General features: G+C 43.5%; 1 protein-coding gene across 3 annotated transcripts in view; it reads left to right on the top strand.

The window, feature by feature from the left end:
* The window catches only part of LOC115794099 (low-density lipoprotein receptor class A domain-containing protein 4), a 253084-nt gene that overhangs the window by 207991 nt on the left and 23637 nt on the right, over positions 1-21456 (top strand). Inside the window, exon 1 of one of the 3 annotated variants that reach the window (XM_030749377.1) lies at positions 11878-12246. The exons of the other annotated variants lie outside the window; for them this stretch is intronic. Within the exon in view, the coding sequence (XP_030605237.1) occupies positions 12153-12246 (94 nt within the window). The 5' untranslated portion in view covers positions 11878-12152. Of the gene's footprint in view, positions 1-11877; positions 12247-21456 lie in introns of those variants that run through there. 3 annotated transcript variants of the gene reach the window in all.

The raw sequence follows: 21456 nt of genomic DNA, 5'->3' as shown, positions 1-21456 counted from the left end.
AGCAGGGACGCTTGCTGGCCTGGTACAAGCTGTTAACTCACTGGTCCTGCTACAGAGCTGTAGGATGGCAGCGAGGCAGACTGTGGTGAACGCTGGCTGGGCTGGTACAAGCTGTCACGGGCTGTGCTGTTTACAAGCTGTATGGTGAACACTGGAGCTAACAAAGCGATATGGTATGATCAGATATATGTGTATAAAGCCTAACCAGTGCGAGCAGGAGTCGACTGGAAGCAGCTGTGTTAGTGTAGGCAGTGTTAGCGCGCCGGTCGTGCTAACCTGTTTGTCACTATGTTCTGCCAGGGTGGTAGCAGGTCTGGGGTGCTGCAACATGTTCCCACTGCCATCCATCTGTCAGCCCTTGCTCCCAGCGCAGCATCTCTCACCTAATGTAATGTTTTCATTATATTGCTCAATATGGACGCTATAGCATTTTATGTGGGGTAGCCACGCAGGCAGAAAGGAGGAGCGTTTGAAGTGTTTGGATCGCTGCAACTTGTTCATATGAGCGTCCATCTGTTCCAGACCTGCTGCCCTCACAGTCAGAGCTTATGTTGTGACATTCTCAGATGTATGTCAGGGATGATATATGAAACCGATAACATCTCTGTGGAGATGGATTGTTTTTCTAGAGATTTCTTGACATGGAAGTGAAAATGGCCTGGGAAAAAAATGGAACTGGGAGTTTATTCGGGGCCTGACAGTACTGGAAAATCTCACAATGAGTCAGTCAAGTCAAACAGAGAAAAAAGGAACAGAAATAGAATCAGAGATTCTAATTACAAATATGACAAGTAAATGTGGCCGAATGCAGGTAATTTTTGGGATGCCATTGCAACAGTTGCTTTCTGGAAAACAAACTCCAATGGAACGACCGTGAAGTATGTGTACTTAATAGAGAAAGAATAATTATCTGTGGCTGTAGCTCAGGAGGTAGAGCAGGTCATCTACTAATCGGAAGGTTGGTGGTTCGATCCCTGACTGCTCCAGTCTGCATGCCAAAGTATCCTTGGGCAAGATACTGAATCCCGAGTTGCTCCTGATTCATTGGAATGTGATTGTGTGTGAATGTTAGATAAACAGCACTCAGCTGTAGAAAGTGCTTTTATGAATCTGTGTGAATGAGATGTGTATAAAGCACTTTGAGTGCTTGTGTAGAGTAGAAAAGTGCTATATAACAACCAGTCCATTTACCATTCATTTGCTTTGGCCAGTGAACAAGATGGAGTATATGAAGAAGTCAGTGCCAATCAGAATAAACAGAGTAAAAGTATTTTTATCAAAACTTCAAGCAGCCAGATTATTACCAGATTCTGAAATTATTTCTTAAATTGTCTGTTATAAACACCCATCACATTACAGGTTCCCACACAATGATCTGATTATTGCCAAAAATAAATTGCGTTGTTTTAGCAGAATGGATGTAAACATCCACTGCTTAGCAACAAATAGGAGATAGACACAGTGAGAGGTTTGCTGGTGAACATGGTGTAACATTTAGCCACAAAAATAGAGCTACAAGAGGATGATTATTGAATATACACTATATTGCCAAAAGTATTCACTCAGCCATCTAAATCATTGGATTCATGTATTCTAATCACTTCCATGGCCACATGTGTATAAACCAAGCACCTGGGAATGCAGACGGCTTCTACAAACATTTGTGAAAGAATGGGTCGCTCTCAGGAGCTCAGTGAATTCCAGTGTGGTACCGTGATAGGATGCCGCCTGTGTAACAAGTCCAGTTGTGAAATTTTGCTCAATACTAAGTATTCCACAGTGAACTGTTAGTGGTATTATAAAAAAGTGGAAGTGATTGGGAACAACAGCAACTCAGCCACAAAGTGGTAGGCCACGTAAAATCACAGAGCAGGGTCAGCAGATGCTGAGGTGCATAGTGCGCAGAGGTCACCAACTTTGTGCAGTCAGTCACTACAGACCTCCAAACTTCATGTGGCCTTCAGATTAGCTCATGAACAGTGCATAGAGAGCTTCATGGAATGGGTTTCCATGGCTGAGCAGCTGCATCCAAGCCTTATATCACCAAACTCAATGCAAAGAGTCAGATGCAGTGGTGTAAAGCACACCACCGCTGGACTCTAGAGCAGTGGAGACATGTTCTCTGGAGGGATGAATCATGCTTCTCTGCAATCTCTACGTGTCTGGGTTTGGTGGTTGCCAGGAGAATGGTATTTAAGTGACTGCATTGTGCCAAGATTAAAGTTTGGTGGGGGGGGGGGGATTATGGTGTGGGGTTGTTTTTCAGGAGTTGGGCTCAGCCCCCCTGTGAAAGGAACTCTTAATGCTTCAGCATACCAAGACATTTAGGACAATTTCATGCTCCCAACTTTGTGGGAACAGTTTGGGGACGGCCCTGTCCTGTTCCAACATGAGTGTGCACCAGTGCACAAAGCAAGGACCATAAAGACATGGATGAGTGAGTTTGTGTGGAAGAACTTGACTGGCCTGCACAGAGTCCTGACCTCAACCAGATGTGATGATGAGGGGTGGATCTGACTGTGAAACTGCTCAGTAATTGGGTTGTCAATTACATTTTGTTAGCCAATGAGTACATCTGGATAATCCTCCTTTTTTGAGACTTAGAATGACCTAAATTTCCAAAATGGACTTAATGATTTATTCAGTATGACCCAGGTGATTGACTGAGCCAATAAACTCAACAGGAAAATGTTTACAAAGGTCAAGTACGAGGCCATTCTCCCATTAAGGCCTCAGTCACACAACCTTAGAGAGTGGTCAGTGACCACTTGGAAACCTCCAGTTGCAAGAGAAAAATGTGTATCCCCTGATGGGTTGGCAAGTGGTTGCTGGCTGCTGCTGAGTGAAATTGGTCATTGACAGGGTGCTGCACCAAAAACTTCCTTGTAATTGCTTTGGTCAGTAGCAGATTGACATGGTTGTAGATTTTATGGAAGACACCAACTTGTCTGTAAACACTGAAAAAGTCCCATACAAACTGGAAATGGAGAATGCTTGCCCTTAAAGTAAAATTTGTCACTGCTGCACATTTCAAAACTGTTCCCAGTTTGCGTCACACTTTTCAGTTTCACCACCGCTTGGCGAGTAGTTTGCGAGACAAGCTAGCATCTTCCGTGCGATCTGGTGGCGACTGCAGCACCCTGCAAGCAACTAAAGCAATTCCAAAGAGGTTTTCTTTGCAGGCAGTTTAATGCTGGTGATTGGCAGCAACCACACACCAACTGGTCACAGAATCCACACTTTTCCCTTGTGACTGGTGGCTACCAGGGAATCACTGACCTGTCTCTAGGCTTGTGTGACTGGAGCTTAGCAATTGATTTCACAACTGGCAACAATCTCCAGTAACCACTTGCAACTGTTCAGTGAATACACATTTTTCCCTCATGATTGCTGGTTCCCCTTCAGTCATCGACAGGTCTCGAGGCCTGTATGACCGAGGCCTAACTTCTATAGGACCAGAAGTGCTTTTGCAAATTCTTTAAAAAGAATGCAGGTTTAAGGCACTTCTGCTTTGCCTTCACTTACATCCATCTTTTACATTGATTATGCTCCATGTGAATGATAATGTCGAACACTTCCTGGTGGACATATGAAAATAAGAAGCAACTGTTCAGTGACCTCCAGTAGGCCATTATCCATTATTACAGGTTTTGTTCAGTCAGGTTTAGATTTTTAAAGGACTAACAAAATGTTTTTAACAAGACTAAAAGGGTAAAGTCATGCTAATATCTCTTTCATCGCCTTGTTACAGCAGTGAGCCATGAGCTATGCAGTGACACTGCCATCATACTCATGCGTTATAGGTTTAATGTTTACCATTTGCTCATTAAAGCTAAATACAAATACACATTTACAATCACTATATGTAAACACTCTACAGGTTGCTGTGAATTGCCTGCAATGTGAAAAAGCAAATACTTGTATTTTATAATATATAATTTACAATGTATAATAAATACACTCTGTTGCAAACCCAAAAGGAAAGTGAAAAAGCCAGACCACTGAAGCACTGCTGCCCAACACTGAATATTTCTGTTTATAACTGTGTGTAAATGTACACATCAGCATGTCATTGAAACCACACTGCAGAGCTATTTGAAAATCTGATTGCACGTGTGTTATATGTATGCTTTTGTATACAGATGTGTGTTTGTGCCTGTAACTGTGGATACACTCCTAACAGCAGGAGGCTGTAACGTGTAGCATCCACACTCTGTAATCACCACTGTTTATGACTGCATAAAATGACACTCTCTCCCTCTTTCTTGCTCCCTTCCCTCACTTTTACACACACACACACACAAATTTTTCGGCCGCCGTCTCACTGGCTGTGTGATTATTGTCGTCTGGTTCGGGGCTCTTATCGGTGTTGTGACGGAAGTGGCTGTCGGGGGTGCACGCAAACACACCTTCACCCTCCCCAGCTCTCTCCGTCACTTTTCCTTCTCTTTTCCCCATCTTTCTTTTCCTCTCTCAGCTGCGCTGCGTCCTTTCCCTAGGGGCGGTAGAGCGGCGGCATTGTGGTGTTGCGTCTGCGCTTGCCTTGCCGAGCCGTGTGCCAGTTCAGGAGATTGGCATTAAAGCCAGACATGAGCTCATCGGCCCAGCTGGGCAGACAGCCCATTACAATGCTCAGCAGGGCCCTACCGCAGGGGTGAAAAGAGCTCAATACCTGCTGATTATCTACTCTTCCTCTCTGTCTGTGTCTCTGCATCCCTCCCTCACTGGCTTTTGCTTTCACTTTGTTTCTTCTTCTTCTTTTTTCTTTTACTCCTCTTTTCTTTATGCTTTCCCTTTTTTGTTATTTCTCTACTTTTTCCTTTTCTCACTTTCTGCTCTCTTTTATTCTTCTCTTCTACTCCTCATTTTTTAATCTCCCCTTCTCTTTTTTTATTTTCTTTTATATTCCATTATTTTACCTCTCCTTGTTTTTCTTTTTCTCTCACCCCCCTTTCTTCTTCTTCTTTCTTTAGTTTTCCTCTTCTTCCCTTCCCCTCTTATCTTCTTTCCTCTTTTCTTTAACTTTATCTTCCCTTTATTTTCCCAGTTCTTTTCTATCCTCTCGTGTTTAACTCATTTTCTTTCTTTCTCATAAATTTGCTTCTTCTTTGCTTCCTTTTTATCTTGCCTTCTCTTCTCTTCTCTTTTCCTTTCCTTTCCTCTTCTATTCTTATCTCTTCCATCTCTCCTTTAATCCTATACTCTCCTTTTCTCATCTGTTCACTCACCTTCTCTTGCTTCTTCTTCACCTCCTCTCTTCGTTCATTCCCTTTCTTGGTCTCATTATACTCCACCTCAGGCTCTGTCTCGCTCTTCTTAAACTGTCTTATTCAATCTGTCGCTCCCCTGTTCAGACCCAAACTGATACACATACAAACACAGACACACACAGCATCTTTCTGTCTGCTCTATCTTCCTCCTTTCTCTTCTTCTTGCTATCTGTCTCTGACACACACACACACACACACACACACACACACACACACACACACACACAACTTTTCAGTGCAGGCTGTGGTGTCATTGCAGTGGAGCCTGCGGCAGTAAGAGAGGTAGGGAGGGGTATTCTTTGAAATGACAGGGGTGTAAGTGAGTTGTGTGTGCGTGGAAATGACAGGGGTGGGAAGCCAGACAGCTGGTGCACCTGTGTGGACAGGATATGACACGGCACTGCAGCCAGACAAGGGCAGGAAGCACCAAATATGATGTGGCATGCCAGACGTTTTTATTGAACGCAACTCTGTACTCTGCAATCTGACTGTCTGGAGTGGCCTTTCTGTTACTTAGCGCTCCGCTGAAGACGCCGAGCTACAGTCAGTGCCTAAGCAAGCACTCTCTTTCATTCCCTCTCTCTCTCTCTCTCTCTCTCTCTCTCTCTCGCCCCCCTCGCTCTCCAGCTTTGTCAGCTGGTGAGATGCATTGCGGTTAATTCATGAATCCCATTCAGCCTTGTTACTAAGGCTGAGTCATATCCATCTTTTGTTCTGACATTTGGAAAGACATTCAGTAATACCGACTCCACACAGAAGTCACGGGGTGTTTCGAGTTATTAGTCTGACTGAAAATGTTATGTTAGAGTCAAAATGGATCCTCGTCATGCGCAAATACTTTCATCACACAAGTCCCATGACAGAGACTGCGCCCACAGGAAGAATTTCTTCTTTTTTTTTTTTTTTCTTTTTCTTTTTTTGGATAAACAGGCATTAGTGATGCAGGAAAGAAACCGCTCTTCTGGAGCTCTCCTTCTGCGCTGTGTTGGTTTACAGAGTCACAGGTTATCCCATATGGTTCACAGCCTGTCAGTTTCTCCTCTTTCTCTGAGTTTTGGGGGATTTATGTGGCCACGTGTATGAATATTTCATTCAATAATCTGCTTCAACTGTATTAACCATTTCTGCTATTTTGGGAATGCTTTCTTCCTGTTATTTTTTTTGGTCTGTTTTGCAATCAGTATGACATCTTTTGTACTACATGCAACTCTAGCCACCTGTTATCATGTGAATTTTCAGTTGGAGAACTTTCTAGCATGTTTTTAACATTATAAAATGATCCATTTTAACCCAAAACATGACCTTTTTTTTTTTTTTCTAAGCATAACAAATTCGAGCACAGCGTTAGTTCAGGGAGGGTGTGAGGTCAGCCGAGGCTGACCTCACACCAATAGTTCAGCTGATCTTAGCACTAGCTCAGCTGATACCCTCCTATGCTGCGGCGGTGGACTGTGGTTTCTGGGCTCAGTTGCAGGAGGGATCAGTGCCTGATGAGGAGGGTGGCACACCTGTCGGGCATGACTAATTAACCTCTCCTCTGACAGTAGGCGCAGGACCGGAGACGAGTGTGGCAAGACGCTCGGCAGTGAGCCTGAGGGGGAGCGCTCCACAGCCAGGCAAAAAGAGCGTAAAAGATTGTGTATAAAGAAGCATGTAAAATTGTGTGTCGGCCGTCCTTACTGGGGCAGGGCAACTGTTACATATACATTTAACTGGCTGTCTCATATAGGGCGCACCATTCAAGAGGCTTTACCCCGCCCGCAGTTGTTTTGCATATGCAAGGATTTTGTTGTTGTTGTTGTTTGTTAAAGAGCTCTTGCTTCTCCTGTAAGTCTACCAGCTGTTGATCTCAACAAACCAGCTCCTAATATTTGCATACCAGCAGTGCATTAGTTGGCATTTTAACATTTGCACTACATTTGGATGAAAGCCCCAGCTACTTTCACACCTGTAATTTTGTCCAGTAATTCATCCCGAGGACAGGATAATAAAAGCTGAGTTAGTGCTTTTAAGTCCTGGTCCTTTTAGGAATCAAGCTGACTTATTGTAAACAGACCAAGAGGTGATCACATGGACAGATGGGTCATTTAGGCAGTTTTGGTGCGGTGTTGGTGGAAGTTTATAGATCCTTTACTAAACATACAAATATGCCACATTTTAAAATAGTCAGTTATAAGTAAAAGTTCAGTTGAAAATATGTAAAAGTACACAAGTGTAATCAGGAATATACACAATTTCAAAATTAAGACCCGTTTGACTGTAATAATATTGCATAATACATCATAGATTATCATTACATAGGTGTGAATACAAAGGTGAACTTTTTGTTGTGGAAATTTTGTAGCTTTTAAGGTTTCCTTGCATGTGGCCCTTTACTTTATTGACCCTAATGTAGTGAAAAATGCCCAATTAGCCCAATTACCTGATCAGTTCATATCTTTAAATATCTTCAACAAATCAGTGAATTAATTAATCATTTCTACTCTATTGGATATACTTCAGAGATTTAAAGTGATATACTATTTTAAACACTGATATAGCGACAAATACCTGTTTGCTAATTGCCAAGCAGAGAAACATGCTCCCTCTACACAGCGTACTGTTGTCCAAAATATTACTTTTTATATGCCCATTATTTTTTTTATTTGACAGCTTTGAAATAACAGGACCAACCCAAAAGATAAAATGAGTGTTGAGTACAGAGGTGTGTGTGTGTGTGTGTGTAGCTTTCTGCATAAATAAGCTCTTTTCATACAGGAAAAAAAAATCTTTCTATTTAGTCTTAAAGCATAACTGTGTTTTCTTCTTCAAAAAGCGCTCTGTGAACACTTTAGTCTCTCTCTATAAAATGAGCTGTAGAACGGGACTCTTTCATTTTCCCTGTGCTCCCTCGTTGCATCTGATGAAGGCGAGGCATAATTGATTCAAAGCTTAAACCCGTGCCCGGGAGACAGCTTTGGTTTCACAAGTAATGGAGCGACAGAGAAGAGGCACGAGGAGAACTGAAGCAGACACCAGGGAAGCAAAGCAAGTTTTTCCACTCCATGTTTGGGATGGTCCAGAGAAACTGGGGTTTTTCCGAGATGGACCACAAGATGGCGCTATGAAGTAGCTTGCTGCTCAGCACCGCACTGACAGGGATGGAGAAGTTGCCCTGGATGTCATGTTTTTAAAGAGAGGAAGGATGGAGCTCCCTTCCTCTGAGGCCTTTGTTGTGCTGCTTTTTGGCCCGATCACATCACTGATTCATTCATGGTCTCCTCACAAACATCCAAACTTTGAATCATCTGCACCATCTTTTATATTATTACAGTCATCTGTCAGCCTGTCTTTTTAGCATCAAAATCCTAGGAATATGACAGGCAGGGAATCATCTGTATATCCAAACATACATTTGCATGAGATGAGCTTCCCGTGGCTTCAGATGAACCTGTTGTCATCCAGAATGTTGGGTTTGTGCAGACACATGGTGGTGGTGTTTCCTTACCTGCCTGCACTGTATTAAAAAGTACACATTCTCAGATCTTTAAAGGGCCATCACATTAACATGTCATACAACAGTAACACTACTAACACTGCAGTGAACTCCTGAATAAGCATGTGTAAGCAGGACCCCCCCCCATGTTCCTAAAATAGATCCACATACACGTGCCGAGCATGATAAATTTATCAACCTAACGGTAGTATTCCTCAAATACACAATGAGACGGATGTTTCCCAAGAGACCCGCAGAGAGCCTGTGTGTGTGTGTGTGTGCAAGTGTGTGTGCAGACTATAGGCAGTTGGGGGTGGGGGGCTGGTAGACATGAGTGCATTTGGTATTCAGCTGTGCCTAGTATTTATCTGTCTGCTGGCTGTCTAGTCTGGTCTGGCCTGTTAGTGGTGTCACCCTGCGTGCTCCCCAGGGGACTAAATTGACGCTCCAGACAGACTGTGCATGTGTGCGCATGCGTTTTGTGGCGGCGGTAGTGAGATAGATGTGGGGTGCAAGAGTGTGAATCGATGTGCGTCTGCCTGTGGATGAGAGCTTGTCTGGTATGCGTCTGCGTGACAGTGACCTCAGATCAAGACATAAAAAAAAAATAAATAAAAAATGCTCCTCAGCATGTCGATTGATATTGCTGCTTTAGCTGACAACACAGCAGAGCCTCAATTTGTTGCTTCAATAAAATTATGACAGCTGCCAGGCGTTTGTAAATTGTTTCAGGGTCATGCGGTCTGTTCTTTTTTTTCCCTCTCTCCTTCCAAAGGTGTCAGTCCACTCATGGAGGAGTGTGGAAGCCGCTGTCAAGGAAAATATTTTTGCATGATTGGATATAAAACTTGGCTAGTGATGCGGCGCTTAATGCAAAACATCTGTTGGAGGTCTTTGCTTTTCCCATTTACTTATTTTCCTTCACAGAGGTCCATTTCATTTTATTGCCTTTGGTTACTGATGTCTTCAGAGTGAAAACGGTCAGACCGCACCCCCTCTGAGCAGGCATTTCACATTTTTCACTCTGAGCATACACAATATGTGATGTGATTTTCCTCCCATGGCATTTCTATGATTTGCTGCAGAAATGGCGTGCAAGAGAGCAGGACTCTGATCAGAGGAGCTCTTCCTATGTTTTTCCCTTTTTGTTCAATTTTCTTTTTTGGAGTGCCACCTGGAAGAACTTTATTCCTCATGTAAAATAGTCCCTGGACCAAAAGGAGGCCCTGCTGCAAGCCTGCCATTATACCTTCACTGCATCCTCGCTGACTTGATAGCATCATATAAATGCCATGGCCTGCTCAGTACTCCAGTAATCTTCTCTGGACTTTCAAATATTTACTTGTTGCCAATTCATGATTTCCATGGGCATGAACTTACAAGGTTCCATTTATACTACAACAGGGTACATGTCAGTCTGCTACTTTGACCCCCCCCCCCCCCCCCCCCCCCCCCCCCCCCCACACACACACACACACACACACACACACACACACATACATACATACACACAGGGCAGAAAAATGAAGCCAGTGTTGGAGTAGCAAAAACTGCAGTTCCTCTAATACCCATTTGAGGCGGCCTCCAAAAATGAGTCAACCCCCATAGACTCCTGTGTTAAAATGCCCAACTTCAACCATGAAAATATAATTTTACTGGAATACTGTGTAGACTTAAAATTAGGGGTGTGGCCAGTGTGATGGACAGCTATTTGGTGGGTCTCAACAGCTAATTCAAGTCACTGAATTGGGCCTCTTGACTCTTGGTGCCTTTTGGAATATAAACAGCTGTGCGGCACAAACCAGCTAAGCCTTAGTGATCACTTCACTGACATGGCGGTGGCCAAAATGTGAGTCCAGAAATCTTTTATACACAGCGTATGGTTCCAGGCAGCATTAGAGTGACTACAAGACAAAGAGTTCTTCTCTTGCTTCTAGCAGAACAGCGAAACTTTTAAAAAAGAATGAAAAATGCTACCATATGTGTGTCCTTATAGGTCTACTGTTTAATAATAAATAAGAAAAAAAAATTACTTGCACAGCCTCAATGATGTGTTCCAGCATCTTTGAACCACCTTCCATTCTCCTTATCTGCAGCCATAAATTCAGCACAACCTAAGAAATGGCTAACCTGATATTTTTATTATCCTTTGCACAAAACTTGCAAGCTCTATGATGACCTTGCACGGTCCCTGAACCCTAGCTTGGGAACCTCCTGGTCTAGAGTGGCATTCAGAGCCTCTCTAAGATGTGAAGAACCTAGTTTATTTATAGACTCTGTGTGTGTGTATGTGTGTTGGATGGAAGAGCTGCACTGTTGGTTAGATTAAGAGGGGATGTGTTGGAGTGGAGGTGGGGGGTTTTGCCTCTCCGCTGCACATGTGGCCCTGAACCACAAGACTAGCATGGGGGGTCACCTCAAGGTTAGACCCTTCAAAGAGCCGTCTCCATTGGCTGCGGCCGGCTATAACAAGGGAGTGAAACTTGAAGCGCTTTCCCCACCCTCCCCAAATAACACACCAGACCGACCAGGTCCAGCCCTCCCCTCTCTCCCGCTACCTCCTCTCCCCTGCTCTGCTCTCCCACAGCCATTGTCAACCACGACCCTGCCGTCTGCTAGATTTCTAAGTCAGGTCAGTCACCCCTTTCAGCCCCACTAATGTGTAGCCAGCCCCCTGAAACCTAGAGACACACGTGCATACACACATAGACTAACAAAGTATAACCCCTGTCCCATCCTCTGCCCATTGCTGCCTTCAAGTGCTCCTCTTACAATTATGTTCCATACTAAAATGTGTGAATGTAAAAGCATTTTGTGATACCTTTAGGGAGGAATTATGTTCGTTAATTTTAAACTTTCCTTGATTTACTATGGATTCTACTTGTAGGTTGTCTGACTACGTACCATTTTGTTGCGTCTTTTGATTCTTTTTGGTTGGCTGAAGTCAGAGTAGTGATATTTCTGTCCGCTCCTGAAGGCAGCGCCTCCTCCGTCCCCCCCCCCCCTTTGCTGTCCGGCCCCTGAAGCCCACTGATTGGCCGGAGCGGCGTTCTGTCAGTTTATGGGCGTGGCTTGAAGGCGCCGTGTCTGCTCTGCTCTAGTAGGGTAAAGACAGCTGCACTCAGCGACGGAGGAAGGAACGGAAAAACTACAATGCGTTAGCCACGGGCAGTGGCTCGTCCCCAGCTCTCCTACTGATTCTCTCACCGAGCCGCTCCAAGACAATTATGGCATGAGAATAGTCGTGGGATAATAAAAGCGAAACTGTCGGGAGTTACTTATAGCGGCAGACTCTGCTGCCGCTGCCTGGAAGTTTTTTGTTGTTTTCCCGTCGGGGGGCCCCGACGGTGGCGGCGGCGGCGGCGGCGGCTCTCTCCCCGGAGCGGTGTCCCGGTCTGCCCAGCCCCATGCAAAACCTAACGGCCCCTGGCGGCCCCGACAACTCCAATGTCACCTGCTCCTGCAACTGCACCGCTTCCCAACCACAGGGAATGGAGATATGTGAGTAACATTAGCTGCGTCTCTTACTAGGTCTCCTGACCTTAAAAACCTACCGACAGACTTTAGTGCCTAATCCGTTTTATCTGCACTCTCCAGTGTGGCAACAGAAGGACAACAAATCAGACTTAGTATTCATCCAGCACGGTTAAAACAGTTCTGCTGTTAACTCGCTATGGGCCGCTCTAAATACCTTAGAGAAAACCTATAATTCTTCTGGATGGACTTTCAGCATGTCTGCACTGTCTAACCAGAAACTTTATGGTGACCTTAGAGCAGTTAGTGGTATTTATAATCTCTTTTATTGTCTTAATTTGACTTAAAGTGTCTCTCTACCACACCGTATGGAGTTTTTAGTGGTTATGTCAGGCTTTGGCTTAAGTTTGAGCTCTTATGGTGACTATAATTATTACATGGGCGTGCTGTAATACTCAACAGTGAGCTTATTGTGAAATGTCAATAAAGTAATACTTACAGCTTAGTGATTAAAATGCATTAAATAATCTACTGCGTTTTCCAGAACTACTACTTCTCACCTGAAGTTGGTAGTACTACTACATGGCCCTATGGGGCTGCCTGGCTGTGCTCTGAGAGCTCACCACAGAGGGTTAAATAGTTTGCCTGTCAGCACAGACAGGAAACGCTTGAATGGTATGTTATGTCTGTCTGCCTTCTGAGCAGCCCAAAGAGAAACTATCATTATCAGCTCTGCTCTAATGCTGCTGCCTGCTAGATCCACTGCAGATGTTCCTTTTTATGACTGAGCATTCAGAAAGGGGGGAGAAAAAAAAGAAGCACAGCAGGCAGACAAGTAGAGACCGCAGAGGACAGCCAGACACACAGTGAGTGTATGCATGCAGTGTGACAGATCTCCAGACAGACAGATAGAGGAAGACAAATAAACAAGAGACGGGCACACAGCAGACAGGCGGGTAGATTCATAACCAGGCAAGTACCGACAGAGATATAAACAGAGATGTGGAAAGCCAGACAGGCAGATATATTGTCAGACAGACATGCAGACACACAGACAAGCTACAGACGAACGGGCAGTGGGACAGATGGACAGACAGAGTTACACTGATGTGTAATTTCCATTGGGGTCGAGGCCAGGGCCGGGCAACATGAGGTGAACACAGGATATTAGATTCAGATTTGGCAGCAGAGTGTGGTTGTGCTGACGCCACACTGCAACCAAGAAGTAAGAGTGTGTGTGTGTGTGTGTGTGTGTGTGTGTGTGTGTGTGTGTGTGCGTGTGTGTGTGTGTGTGCGCGCGTGTGTGTGTGTGTGCGCGCGCGTGTGTACGTGCAGCATGCACTTATCTGGCAGACGGACTGGTGTTCCACCATTCGTTTTTCTGTGGCATCATGGTACTGCTAGCCAGGAAAAAGCACATAGTCAGGCATGAAGTGGTGCATGCAGAGATCGACTGGTACAGCACGGAGCCTAATTAGATAATCTGGGAGGACTGTCTCAGACTGAACAGTACAGCACCAAAAAAAAAAAAGTGAAATGGTTGCACTGATTGACACTTGCGGAGTATTAAACTAGCAAACAAACTGCGTTGTGTGTTCATAGTCACGTTACTTTGTTTGGAACTCTGAATAAATGCTGGCCTGGTATTTTCAGCGTGTTTCTCCTCATCTAAATGTCTCACTAGTCGGAGGGAGCTCCATTCACAAGTGGTTTGAAATAGCTGTGTCCTACTGTAGTGGCCGTCTGGTTTGAAAAGAGCTCTTGTTTGTCGGCTGTGTTGTCATGCAGACTCGGCAAGGCTGAATAATGCAGCTCATGCTTTGATGATTTCTCTGGCTGCAGAAAAGAGCTACAGTCTGCCTCTTTTCTTTTTTTTCTCCCTTTTTTTTTTTTTTTTTTTTTTTTAAAGCGGAGCAGGCGTCTCACTGGTGTGTTTCCTCTTTCATTCAGACGAGAAGGAAAATTGAAAGGGACTTGGAACATAGAGGGATCACAGCACAGACAGTGTGTCATGGCCAGGAACCGAACCTCAGCCTACACACTGGGATTCACATGTAGGATTTGAAAGGCAGAGACCTCTTAACAAGTGTTAGTCTCTAGCTGTTGCTGTGCTTGGATTCATTTTGCAGTGCAGTTATCTTGTATAGTAGGTGTGGTATTTTTAAAGTCCTGTGTTCAAACAACTGCACCAGTCGCTGTGCATCCTTTAGCTTTAACCTACAGTTAGCAGCCTGACAGAAGAGGCAGAGAGATAAAAGCTTTAACCGGATAGCGGCTCACCTTCTCTTGTGGAGGTGTCCTCCCTGCAGGGTGACACTGCAGACATGTGTCCTGCAAACATTTTCCCCTCTTAAGTCATTTAATCTGGTATTGACTCTTACTGCTATCAGGCCTGTCTTTCTTAAGCTAGTAATGCTATATGCCAGCTGCTCATATCCCTTATACCTCATGCAAATGCAGTTTCTTTAAAACTAGACTGCAGATGAGCTGCTGCATAGTTGTATAATTCAATTAGGTACTGTAGGCTTTTCATGTTTTTCATACCTGAGTGATGTCATTGCTCACAATGAGGACACTGTCAGCACTGGGCTTTCTTATGTTTGGACTGAAAAGACAATTGTGCATGCATTTGTAAATTGTACCAGTTGGACTGTGTGGATTAGCTGTCCTCTTGCCTGGTTTATACAGTACATGATGGCTATATTATCTGCATATCTGTGGGAAAATTAAACTCAAAATACAAGTGAGTGGAGGCGGCAAGAGTCTGTACTCACAAGTGTACCAAAGTATACAGAAGGACAAGTACAGAACTAGCATGTGCGCATTACCGGCATATCGATATTTTATTTTTAAGTCAGTGTTATCGTGGCAACTGTTGTCATGCATGACATCCATTCTTTCTCCAGACACCTTACCCTTCTTTTGGTTTGGGCTTCTTTCTCCAGATGTTTTGCAGTCTGAACCCAACATAAAATTATCCAAGAGAAAATAAACTGTTAATATTGGATCTGGCATTGTACTTTTTATTTGTTTTGGTAAATCCCTCTAGGACCAGATACTAAAGCCTGCCATCGGCTGTCTGGTGGTTGTTCACCTCATTTACTTCAGGTCAACCTGAACATTCCTGATTTCAGGTTGAATGTTTTGAGAAATGCGAGTTTATTAGTTGAAGATATCAGTCCTGTTGACTGATCTCAGCAATAAATAAGATGGCATTTACTGACGTCTGTGGCTGATAGTAACCTGTTGTGCCACAACAATTTTGCACTGGTTAAATGCGGGAAAAAGAAAATACTGTGAAGAGCTGACTATAAAACAGGTCCTTTAATCTTTTTTTTCTTTTTTTTTTTTTTTAGAAGAAATATCTTATTTATCTGGCACAGAGGAGAAAGTAAATGACAACAGAAATGAACCAAAGCTGAAAAACAAAACTTCCCAAAGAGTTAATCCATAATAATTCTTCCATATCAGATGGTTTAGATACAAAGTTGCTGCATGTGCTTGAATGCTTTATAGAAAAAACATGTCTCATATTATACTCCTTCAAGTAGGCAGCATTTTGTCATTGTTATTAAAACTCTGGTGTTACAACTGACAAATTATAAATGCTTCCTTCCCCTGACTATGAATAAAATGACTTAAATGTGTTTCTGCTGCAAAATCATGAGAGAACCCTTGTGAGGAATATTCATCCTCCTGGTTCTTAAGAAGCACACACTACAGACACACGCGCACATAGGCAAGCACATTCACCTCTCTGGGGAGCATCCTGGGTCCCTGTATTGGAGACTTAAGTGACTGTCTGAGCTGTGTGTATGTAACAGTTAGCCTGCAGCGGGGGCAAGCCAGTCAGACGGATGTAAACGGCCTGATCTGTAATCCTGTGTGTGAGTGGTGTTAGTGTGTAGGTGGCAGCGGGGTCATCTGTCAACTACCTCAGGCCAAACACGCACACGGCTACTTGTTGACTCTCCCTCAAACGCATACACAAAAATGTACACATAGGCACACGTGCGCACACACACACATTTACACCCAGATGTATGCGCGCGCACACACACACACACACAGACACAGACAGGCACTCTCAAGCTCAGCCAATATTTACCCTGCAGTCTCCAGCCAGACAGCCAATCCAATCTCTCACTAAGCTCTTTGTTGTTTGTTTGGGGTTTGGTTTTGTGCCTCTTTTTTGTTTGGTTTGTTTGTGGAGGTGTTGTTGATTTGGAATTAGCTTGGTTTTTATTTAGTTTTATTATTAATGAATTCTAATAATGAGTCTTTTTTAAAGGGACTTCAAACTCTTGAGTCTGAATAGAAATTCGGGGACCTTGGGGAGGGGAGTGGCAAAGACAACCAAACAACAGCATTTAAAGAAAAAAGAAATCTCCTTTTTTTTCCTCCCAGACAGATTTATTTTGCGATCACTGCTCTTGTAATTAATTTCACAGGGAATTTCTGCACTTGGTTACTGTCTCTCAATGGAGCCTTATTTAGTCTGCCACCTCTCCTGAGCTGAGGAGTATAGCAGCAGTGGTGCTCAACTTGCAGGCGTTAAGAAAGAGTGCCTTGTTTTTTGTAAAGAGGGGGTGCCCAGATCCAGTTTTTACACCACAGAGTTGACCTCCAGACACACTCTGCAGGCCTGAGTAACATTAGCTCACCTTCTGGCAGACTGCACTGTAAAAATATCAGTCTAGGTGTGTTTATACACTGATTTTTATATAAAATGTATATTTTTTTTAAAGCAAAATTGGCATCTATTCTCTGGTCTGGAGCATTTCACTTGAAAGGATTTGCAGCTCTTCTTTGGACTTTGTGATAGTCAGATCAGTTTCTTTTCCTTTAAAAAAAATGTAATGTGCATTTATCCTTATTTTCTTAGACATTGTTCTGGAGAATAAGCAGTATAATAGATTAGCAGACAGTAAAGTTATACTTGTTCTAATACTCCTATCGGTTTTTCCAGCACTTTGTTGAAACTTTATGTAACCTCTTAACAGCTACCAGGTCACTCACCTGGTGTCAGGGTTACAATTGGATTTAGTTTTAACCAGATAAACAGCTTATTGGAAATGAGAAGTTATTTCAAATGATGTACATGCATTATTTTGTTATGCATGTTAAGGTTTTTCACAGGGGTGTCCCAGACAGGTTAAAATTTTGAAGAGGTGCATGTTAGTAGATCCTAAGTGTGCCTTTGCTTCTTACCCTAGATGGGCTGCTGATGACCTCGTGGATGTTAAAAAGTTTTAGAAGCAAGCAAGTCCCCATTTCAGGTTGTTTGCACTGATTGCTGTTGCAGCACAGTATTTTGCAAACATGACGTGAATATTCAAATGGGTAATTTAAAAAAAAAAAAAAACGAAGATATTTTTGCAGTGTAGTACAGCGGTATGGAAAGAAGCTTTGTCACTGATGTGTGACTTCTCTTGTTTGTTTGGGCTAAGTGTCTCTGTTTCCATGTTAGAGCGGCTCTTGCTAGAGTCCAGGATATAAGCTGTTTAATATGTCATGTTGGCGCAGCAGGGGTAAGGCTCGCTGCGCCTTTTTTAGGGTATGTTTTCTTCAGTTTTCTGGCCTTAAATAAGCTTGACCACCGTTCAGTGCTTCCCCCTCAGCAACATTCTTATTTTGTGGCTGTGTAACCCAGAGGTTTTGGAATCACATTGACAACCCTCACAGCTCCAAACTGTGGAAAATGCAGCCCGGAGCTGCAGCTCGTCTCACTTCAGCTGAGGAGGTCAAGTTGAGGAGGCAACTTCCCCAGTCCAAAGCTGGTGAAAAGGTCAATCCTTGACTTCCTCATTCCACTTGTCCCGGCAGCACCTTCACTGCTCCATTCACAACTTCGTCACTGGCTGCTGGGACGCCCTTTGTGTCTAGTTTCTGCACCCCCAGCACACAGACAGACACACACACGCACACCCCAGACCTCCTCCCCTAGTTCCCAAAATGCCCTTGGGACTAGGGCAGATTTGTAGTCGTAGTGTGTTTGAAGACAGGCCATCCATCAAGTGTGTGTGTGTGTGTGTGTGTGTGTGTGTGTGTGTGTGTGTGTGTGTGAGAGAGATGGTGGTGGGTGGGGGTGGTTAGTAGTCTGCTGTCTCTGTCAGCATGTATTTACACACAGTTCGACTGTCTGAGATGCTAAAAAGCTCAGTAAATGAATCAGCCCTGCTCTCCGCTGCGTGTCTCATGACTCCAGGTCTGCGGACATGAACGGGGACCTATTGCAGTCAAATGAGACACTGCACTCCAGACACACACACTGGCAGACAGTAGCCCCCTTTTTCCCCTCATGCTGCAGATTTGTTTTTCCCAGCATTGAGACAGATGAGATGGTCGGCATGTTTATTACCCTTTGTGAACCCCCTGTCTCACTGTATGTCTCGTCTCCTTACATGAAACAAAGTGGCAATTACCTCCTTTTGAAATTGCAAACCCTGTTTCACATGAAATAAAAACAAAAAAAAAAATCAAGCTGAAATGCTGTGCCGCCCGCTGTTTGTCAGATTTTGGGTAATCCGTTTGTTTATGTGAGCAGGAACACCCAGACAGTGGAGTAATGACATGTCTCTTCAAGTGGTTTGCTGGGTTTTCCTTGGATTCTGAAGAGGTTTACATGGTGAAGTTTCCACAAGGGTGGCACTGGTGTGGGGGTGGTTTAGAGGCCTTTACAGTTACTCCTGTGTGGGGACTTTAGTGCTTTAGGCAGCATTTAAAAAAAATCCTGCTTCAAAATGGATACACACGATCAACCATTTTTATGGCCACAAAGAAAATCTAGTTTTTGCATAGCTCCCTGATATTTAAATAGTCTGTAACAGAAGAGAAGACCTCCATGGGACTTATGCTGTTTCAGCTATTATAAAAATAAAAGGGCTGAGAGCTGCGTTTTGCAGTATGTTCTTTTAAATGTAGTCAGTGTATTTGAAACTTTAATCTGTGATGAGAAACCAGGATTTTGTCTATTTTCCACAGGTGCTGTGGAGCACTGCTTCATATGTAGGGGGAAAAAAGTTATATAAAGTCTTTGCTGTGTGGAGATGCAGAATTACACAGTATAGTTTATATCAGTGTAGTAATTCAATCTCCCTTTGTTCTGCAACTTAGTTTGACCTCAGAGATTAACTGATCTAAAAGAAACTAACTGAATGAGGCAGCAGTAGAGTTAAAAATGACTGTTTTTTATCAATGGAGTCTGGTGGAGTATAACTGCATTACTTGCTTGTTAGAAAGCGCTGTCTGAAGGCTGGTAAAGCAGTGAAAATGTTCTAAATATAGCATACACTTAAACCCATATTGATTCTCTTAGGTGTCTAAAGTTTGTGTTGCAGCTGACTGTGTCAACACCCACTATGTATTAGTTTTATGCGTTGGTTGGTGCGCCTGTCTGCTCGGGGGTGCCATCTACTGTAGGTCTAAAATGGATTTATTACGTTTCTGAAGTCTGTTTGAGTCTGTTACTCAAAGTGCTTGCAACATCTCACCTGTTGCTTTTATAAAAACTACAAAAATGTATAGCCTGTATGTTGCCATTTATCCTAAAAACATCGAGAGATGATTTTTGGGGTCTGTATCATAGAATTAAATTGGTTACTGTGGGTCTGACCATAACCAGCAGTGATGATTTTAGGCCTTTCTAACCTGATGTTAGGAAAATGTATACCTAGTGATCAGATTGATACAGTTAAGAATCCCAAGCTGTCCACAAACAGATGTCAGGAAAGTCACATGGAAACACATCTGTCAAAATGTGAGCTCCTTGTGTGTACTTGGAGATGCACCTTACTCAGTTTTGTTTTTTAAGTAACAGCTGAACGGTAAGTAAACACAGCTCAGACTGTGTCCTGCCACAGCAAGACACCGGTTGTGAGAGTGAACAGGTCCATTCTGTGACCATAAGTAGGACTTTTCGTTGCTTTTAATTGCCTGAATACGACTGTTGTTACATGTAGTAATTGACAAGCGGTGGCGTGTTGCCTAGCACCACCGGGATTCCTCTCGGTGCGATATACACCTCTGTTTGGCCTTAATCTGAAGAAATAAAGGAAGTGGCCTGACTCTGTTTTTAGGATAATCCATTATTGTCTTATTTTAAAATATTGTATAATTATTAGGGTAGTTAGAGGAACGGAGAGGCAGTTGGTGCGGAGTTCTGTGTGCACCCGTGTGGACTATTATCCCTATGCTGGTCGATTTGTTGTTTTTATGATCTCATTTTTAAATTACTTGTTTTTTTTTTTGTTTGTTTTTTAATGAGTCTCTAAATCTTGGGTATATATATTTTTTCCTGTTGAGACACCATTACTGGTATGGACCAGTTTGACTATAGAGTCCTGTTTTTGAGGCAGAAGTAAATGAAAGGTTTTTTTTTTTTTTTTTTTTTTTAAGCATCTTCCTGACCAGCATGTTCACAGAAGTCATCAGTGTTCACTCATACACTCCTGTGCTCTCTCAGCTTCACTGTCAGTACCATGCCCCACAGGGCTGCCCTGTCAAAGGGGGGGTAAATCCACAGCCTGTGCCAGCTGGACCACTGGCTGCGCCCCAACAAGGCTCGCCTATGGATCTGACCTTATCACAGGAAATTATAAAGATTATAGGAGACTCAGAGAAGCAGAAGAAGAGATGAAGATAAAGATAAACTCTGTAGTCGTATATTATGCCCTGCATCAGTGTGATTGAATGTGACTGTTATTCTGTATGTATGTTGTTAGTAGTGGATATATCCATAGACAAGACAGCACTTTGCTAAACCTCACACAGTTGTACATTCCTGTAGCTCAAGAATCTGTTCTGAGCAAGTGATGTCTGTGGGGTGTTTCATTTCTTTCTTTCTTTCTTTCTTTTGTTTTTTTTTTAAACATTTTAACCCAGTTTAACCTCCCAGCCGGGAGTTAAGTGGTACAGGATGTGTGTGGGAGACAGAAAAAGAAGCCTCTGGTTGCCCAGATCCTTCTCTTCATCCTCCTCTCCTCCCTCACTGCTCCTCTGCTCCTCATTAGCCATTCAGAGGGCCGTCTGATTTTTGGTCCCTTTTTTCTCTCAGTCCAGACATACAAGTCAGACAGCGGTGTCTGATACCTACCACCCCCGCCTCCTCGTCTTCTTCCACCTCCTCCTCCTCTTCTCCCCTCGGCAGCCACCAGCTGACCCCAATCAGGCGCAGGGCCTGTTCTATTGTCTGGCTGGGGAGAGGGGGACACTTGCCCGCTCGCTCACACAGTCACA

Source organism: Archocentrus centrarchus, chromosome 16, assembly GCF_007364275.1.
Source record: "Archocentrus centrarchus isolate MPI-CPG fArcCen1 chromosome 16, fArcCen1, whole genome shotgun sequence".
NCBI lineage: Eukaryota > Metazoa > Chordata > Actinopteri > Cichliformes > Cichlidae > Archocentrus > Archocentrus centrarchus.
The sequence above is the reverse complement of the archived record's forward strand: the minus strand, read 5'-3'. Positions and strand labels throughout refer to the sequence as shown.